The 7,390-nt window shown below is 28.5% G+C and overlaps 1 protein-coding gene across 1 annotated transcript; it reads left to right on the top strand.

The window, feature by feature from the left end:
- Positions 1-534: 534 nt before the first annotated feature.
- LOC107459267 (WRKY transcription factor 55) lies at positions 535-4,855 on the top strand. The gene is made up of 3 exons (XM_016077490.3): positions 535-1,101; positions 3,248-3,379; positions 4,292-4,855. The coding sequence occupies exons 1-3, from the start codon at positions 644-646 to the stop codon at positions 4,752-4,754; spliced, it is 1,053 nt and encodes a 350-aa protein (XP_015932976.1). The 5' UTR covers positions 535-643; the 3' UTR covers positions 4,755-4,855.
- Positions 4,856-7,390: the final 2,535 nt, after the last annotated feature.

Genomic DNA, 7,390 nt, shown 5'->3' on the forward strand with positions numbered 1-7,390 from the left:
TACATAGGACCAAAGAATCTTGACTAATGACCATACATATATCTTGTCCAATAATTAAATGTTTTTTTTTTTCTATCGGACTAAGAAAAGTAGAAAACCTAATAAACGCAGTAATATTAAAGGATTGTTCCTAGAAGTTGGTGTATATGTTAACCGCTTATTATACGTTCAAAGTTAAAATTGGTGTTGCAAAGAAGGAAGAAGAAAAGTTCTTTCTTGTTGAATTGGGTCATTGCTTCAAACCTTGAAAATTCTTCACATACACATAATAAGTCGGGTCACTAGTCACTAGTCTTCTCTCTAGACCCAAAAGAAAAATCAAAATAACAATAACAATAAAATAGTTTGAAATAATTCATTCTAAGTATCTCAGACCAAAGACTAAGTCTTCATTTCCCACCCAAATTTCACATTATTCCACTTTAATTTTCTTTATTTTGGTACGTAGTGCCAGCCATAATGTTAAATGGAAACACAACATAAGTGCTTCTTTTTAAGCACCAACGTAGAAGTTTACAAAGAAGAAAATTTGTATGTGTTTAGTTCTTAACAACCCTCCTTTACATATTTATTTTTCAAACTTGAAATAATAACATGGAAAGTCACCAAAGGTAAAGAGGAACTAACACCAAGAAATTAAACCATGGAAGAGGTGTTGAATTCGATTAGCCATGGTTGCGAATTAGCGAAGAAAATAGAATCGGAGCAACTAGCAAATATGGCGAATATCCAACCTGATATATTGGTTTCTTCTATTGATGAAGTTGTGAAGGCATTCAATGGTGCAAAGGAGAAGCTGTTGATGACTATGGTGAATAACAATTCTTCTTCTTCTTCTTCTTCATTTGCTCAACAACAAATGGGTGCATGCGGGGCAAGTTCTTTCTCAATTATGATGCAAGAATGGATGATGAAGTCTTCTTCTTCTACAAGCTATGCTGCACAGACAACAATGGATCAGGTTTTGTTGCAAATGCAAGGATTCCCTGCTGGCGGCGGGGATCTTCAGCAGTTAAGAAATGTTGAAGGATCATCATCTATGGACAAATCAATGAAAGGCCTTGAGGTACATCAACTATCACCTTCAAGGCCACGGAAAAGGTATCTATATATTAAAATTAGTTACTGCACATCAACAATAAATTAAATATAAATATATAATTACTAATTTTTAATATCTACGTAACATTTTTGTTATGTGCATATAGTTTTTATATATTTTAGTTTCAGTTGTGATTGTAATGTCCTACAATAACAATGCGGGAAAAAAATAAAAAAACCAACGGGGAGTGCTAAGTAAATAATGACTATCTTGAACAATATGAATAATCACCAATCAAACAAAAGTATAGTATACCCTAATTTAATGCTACTAATTAAATTTACTCTTTTAACCCTATTAATTCACATTGTTCACAGATTGTTTAAAAATGTTGTTAGTTATCTATACTTTTTCAAAACCAATTTTTATTTATCTAGTATTACTCAATTTTAGGGTTTAAGTTTACAATTTAGTATTTAAAAATAAAAATTTACTAATTTTGAAGAAGTTAGTTGACGTTGGGTTGAAAATAGTTGACCCTAACATTACTCATGCAAAAATTGTAGCTCCAACTTCCAACTGTGACTATATATAGCTTATCATAATTTTAGAGTAGAGAATGAGTCCAATTCATAAACTATCTAACTGAACTTATTTTACTCTCAAAAACTAATTCAAAAAGTGAGAGAATATCAGAATATTCGTACTTAGGTATTACCTAAAAGTCATATATATCCTTAGAAATTTTAAAACTTGTAACAAGTTACAAAAATAATTATGTCAGTTTTAGAGACATGCTAAGTGTATGTATATAGTTGTCCAGTTTTGAGTTTAGTTTGCATTCTGTTATATATATGAATTTTTCGAACTCTCCAAAAATTAATGAACGATTGAACTTTGTCTAAGTGACAGATTAACCCCTTTGAGCTTTTTAAAAGAAAAGTGTATTTGATAAAAGGTTAAAAGATACACACGAATCGATTCTATCAACATCCTCTGTTTACTCCTATCATCTGTTTTACCTAACCCAAATTATTTGGTACTTATTAGATGCTTCTCACTTTTCTGGTCGGGCTACTTTGTTTGATACAAAAATTCGTAGAGGTCAAATTGCAATGTTTCTCAAATAATTAAGTTGTATATGATTAAGTTGTATATCTAATATGTTTCTACCATTTTGATCACTTAATCCGTTGGTTTATGGTTACAAATGGTTGCCTTGGTAGTCGGGTAAGGGTTTTTGTCTAGTTTTGACATGTGCAACAAATACAGTTCATTCTATCTTCAATAATTGATCAAAAGAATGTTGTTTTCAGTTTTGGAAGCTTTAGCTACCTCAAACCGTACTCTATAATATTGGAATAAGAAAAAGCGGTTTTGTTAGGTAGACAATGATTTTTTTAAATAATGTGAATAATAGGTTCTAAAATTGACACAATAAAGTAAAAAAACACTCCACTCCCAAATTACTTCTTAAATCTTAATATTAAGATAAACATTCGCACACTTAGTGAATTGAACATCCAGCTATTGTTAACTGTGCATGAGTAAATCGAATAAAAAATAAATAACCATCTAATTAAAAATAATCAACATAATCATCTGCATATCTATTAAATTGAACATCAAATATATCTATTATTCACATGACCTATATTTTTTCATGAAAAAGAATAATGGAAGACCTGTACTTTTTCATGAAAAAGAATAATAGGGACGAAGTAAAGCAAACTTTTCCAAGTAGACCTGTCTTGGTAGTAATCATTAGGGAACAAATTAAATTTTCCTATATATATATTTTTTTTTTAATTTTAAAGATGCATGTATGAATTTTATTTCACTAGATGTCATTTTTTATTTCTGATCACTTGTTCGAAGGATAAACATCTATCCACAATTCAAAAATCTCTAATAAGTTTTCACTTATTCAAATAATTAGAGTCGTAATAAACCATAATCGGTTAATGTGTCAAAGGCCACTTAGATTAATTATATAAATAGTTAAAAATTAATTAAAAAAATTTTAAATTATAGAAGAGTATTTTGTCTTTCAAAAAATAATTAAAAATCGAAAAGAACATTTATTCTAATAATAATCATGAAAATTTATTGATTGATGACACTGTAATAATTATCTTAAGTGATTTTTATTTTTATATGTATTGGGTCTAATTAAAGATCATATCTTAAAAACATTTTGAACAGGAAGAATGATGCGGAGAAGAGAGTAGTGAATCTTCCAGCTCAACAACTTGGAAACACAGAAATGCCTATGGAAGATGGATTCACTTGGAGAAAATATGGTCAGAAAGAGATACTTGGTTCTAAGTATCAAAGGTACATACATATGCTTAATTAATTATTAATTTAGTTAAATTGAGTGGATATACTTAATCAATTTAACCCGTCAACTAGGTCGCTTGCTAGCTAGCATGAATTGAGGAATTAAAGTAGTCCTAATAAAAGTAATGGACCCATATTAATAACTTATAACGTTGACGGGTATTGCGCATGTTAATTAGAGTTTGACACCATCAATTCAATGCTTATAGAATACTACATACATTGTTAAGAAGACCTCTTTACTCTTTCTCTCTTTTGTGTGAGACTTGTTTCTTCTGTCTGAAAATTCACTGGCACAATTCAAGGGCCCAGAAGTAGTTGACCCATTCACACGTTGACTTGTTATTTGCACATAATTTCTCTCTTAGATGCATGACCATAAAGTGACAACTTAGCTAGCTAGCTAACATTGAAAGTTCAACACAATACATATACTTTTTAATTTCAATAATATTGACATATATAAAATAGTAAATTGTAGAATAATAAATATATAAGACAGTCTTACATAATAAAGAATAAAAAGTGAAGAATTTATAAAATAAGATATCGATAAATTTAGTGTCTTAAAATATTTAATTTTGATGAGTTAGGTATTATGCTTTTAACTTTTTATAATGTATTATCTCATTTATTTAAACTTTTTATTTCAGAAATTACCCAACATAAATTAATCATTTTGATTATCTATACAATTAAAAGAATAATTTACACACAGATATTCAATTATACAAAAAAAAGCTACTTTTTATATTAGTATAACTTAGATTAGTATAAAGAAACTATGCTATTTGAGGTATAACTCATTGGATTTAGGGTTTCGCATGAATAATGATGTTTAAAATTAAAGTGAGAATATTAATTAATAAGATGATGAATAATAATGTTTGGTTAATTAAATTACAGGAGTTATTACAGGTGCACCCACCAGAAACAATATGGATGCCCAGCAAAGAAACAAGTGCAGAAAATTGATAACAATCCAAACATATTTGAAGTAACATACGTTGGGGATCACACATGCCACATGTCATCAACAGCACCATCATCATTTCCACAGCAACTTCAACTTGATAACATTAACATAATGCCTCCCAATAATCCTCTTCAAGGAGCAGGAGGACCTAACACTTCCTCTCCTTCTTCTTCTATGTGGATGCACTCAGTTAGCCTCAGTCTCGGCGGCGGCGGCGATGGCAGCAGCAGCGCTGGTGCTGGACCCTCTACTTTGAAATACGGTGTCGGCGGTGCTGATTATCTGGTGGCGGATATGGCTGATGTTATGTTTAATTCTGGGAGTAGCAGTGGGAATTGCAGTATGGAATCTCTCTTCCCTACTTCTGATGATCCAAGTGAAAAGAAAACCTGATGGAATCTCTCTGTTCAAGAATTTAACATTTCTCTAGAAATTCTTACAAGTTTCTTATTTATCATTCGATACATGCCATGGTTATTATATTAATAGCCTTTCTTATTTTCCATTTTCATTGTGTAATAATGTTTATGGTAAAATATACCTTTTTTTAAATTCGTCAAAAATTTTAAACACATTCTTAAAATTTATTTTATTTTAATTTTTATTTGTATCAAATATATTTTTTGATAGATATATTTTCAAGACATACAGGATCAACTTAGTAATAATGTCTAGCAACTAAGATACAAACCATTTCTTTTCTCAACTATTTTAACACCTTTTCATAATATAATTGTTTATTTTCAATTTTTAAAAAGTTTTAAAATACTTATCTAATTTATAATACTATTTAGGTATTAATTTTTGTATTACTTTTGTTCTTGATAGAAAAGTGGCATAAGATTAAAAACAATGCAGGGATTTAACTTTTTTTTTCAATATCTTATAATATTTTTAAAATTATTTTGTTTATTTTAAATTTTAAATCCTAAATCCTAAATCTTTAATCATAAATTTTAAATTATAAATTCTAAATCATAAATAATAAAAAAAATTAAAATAAAAAAGTTGACTAATATTACCTAACTAAAAGTTAATTTTGTATATTTTTTTCTAATATTAATTGTAATAGTAATAATAGTTAAATTTTATTCTTTTATGAGAATAACATTGCTTATCAAAATACTTTTTTTTTTCTTAATTTTTTTTAGGCGTTTATATATAGTGAAATCGATGAGTATTTGCTAGGATATATTGTGATTTTATCTGATTTATATTATCCTTTGGTGTAGATACTTCAAAAAGTTAATTAATTGTTGGCTAATAATTCGTTAGTGTTGTGTTATTTTTTTATACAAAACTTGGTATTTATTAGTACTCAAGTAAAATCCAATTACTAGCAATCTTATATATATATAACAAGGAATTTTTAAAAGAAATGTGATATAAATTTTTTATTCTTTAAATATCTTTTATTATATATGCTCATAAAATAAAAATAATTTTTTACTACTTTCTAAACTTAGCTTGAACCTAACATTTCATGATTAGTTAAGATATTAGTTATTATATCGAGACTAATTTAACATTTTTTCTTATTATAACAATGCATATTGAATAAATAAGAGAATGAAAGAGTACTTTAATGCATATTAATTCACCAATATTAATAATAAGAGTTTAAGAGATTTAGAGAATTACACTAGAAAACTTAATTATTATGATTAAGTGTTTTTATTTTGTATTGTTGTGGTGGTAGTGGACACATGATTGGAGGTTAAAAAAAAAGAAGAAAAGAAAAAGCAGATAACCAAGTTGGTATGTACAATTCTTACCTCATGATATTTTCAATTTTGCACAATAAATGTATACTTTCCTTAGTACATGACGAGATCAAACAATTGTGCCGAATTTGAATATTCAATTTTAGTGTGCAACATGCGCGTACATATTATATACATAAATTTTATGAGGGGTGAGTTCAATAATCCAATTATGCATTCACATCATGATTCGTGTATAGATACTTATATATGATGAAAATTCAACTTGATTGTTACCTAACTTTATTTTTTGCCCTAAAAAAAATAGATGTTTCCACGAAAAAATCCAAACACACAACAAGAAATTAATTTTTTTTATTAATATTTTATTGTACTCTCGAGCTTCATGAACATGACACTACAACAATTTGAGAAATTAGCGACGAATTTTTATAAAAAATATTTTTTGTCATTAATCCAAAACTAACTAGTGATGAATTAGTGACACACGAACGACAAAATTAATGAATGGTCACAAAATATCCGAATTTGAGACAAGCGACTGATAGAGATTCACGAGTAAGTTTAATTCTCGCAAATTGAGTTTTGTAGCTAAAAAAAGAGCGAAAAATTTTTTCTCACTAATTTATCACAAATTAATTGACGAGTGAAAATGTCCTAACGAATCAGTCACTTAGGAGTTCAATCGAATAAAAGTAAATTTACGAGGGATATTGTTAGTTGTCATTATTCCGTCGCAAGTATTTGATATACAATTAACAAGAAATAATTCACACACTAGTTCGTCGTTAAATAAACTTTGTACAAAAAGACTAATTAGTGAGAAACAATGTTCCTAGCTAATTCGTCACAAAGACTTGAAATGCATTTTGTGATGGACAATTTCCTAGCTAATTTGTCATCAAAGTTTTTATTTTTAGCGAGCAACTCGCCAATTTGTTGCAGAATATTGTAAATTTTAAATTAGGTTAACGACGAAAAATAGTCGTCGCTAACTCATTGCAACGGATAAATCATTCAGCTAGGGAATAGTGATCCTTGCTAATTAGTCGCTAAAGTAGAAATATGGATATTGAATACCTAGGATCTTAGTAGCGAGAAATTTGCGATCCTTTAACAACTGACTTACTTCGTTCACTAATTTTAAGTCGCTAATTAGTGAGCGAAATACATTTGTCGCTAAGTTGTCGCAATTTTATTTAGCAAGCGACTTGGCAACTGCAATCTTATCGCAAAACAAAAGCTATATCCTACTTATTTTGTAGTAAATTACTCGCTAATCTCATAAAAATCTGCCACAGAATT

The sequence above is a fragment of the Arachis duranensis genome, chromosome 7 (assembly GCF_000817695.3).
Source record: "Arachis duranensis cultivar V14167 chromosome 7, aradu.V14167.gnm2.J7QH, whole genome shotgun sequence".
Taxonomy (NCBI): Eukaryota; Viridiplantae; Streptophyta; class Magnoliopsida; order Fabales; family Fabaceae; genus Arachis; species Arachis duranensis.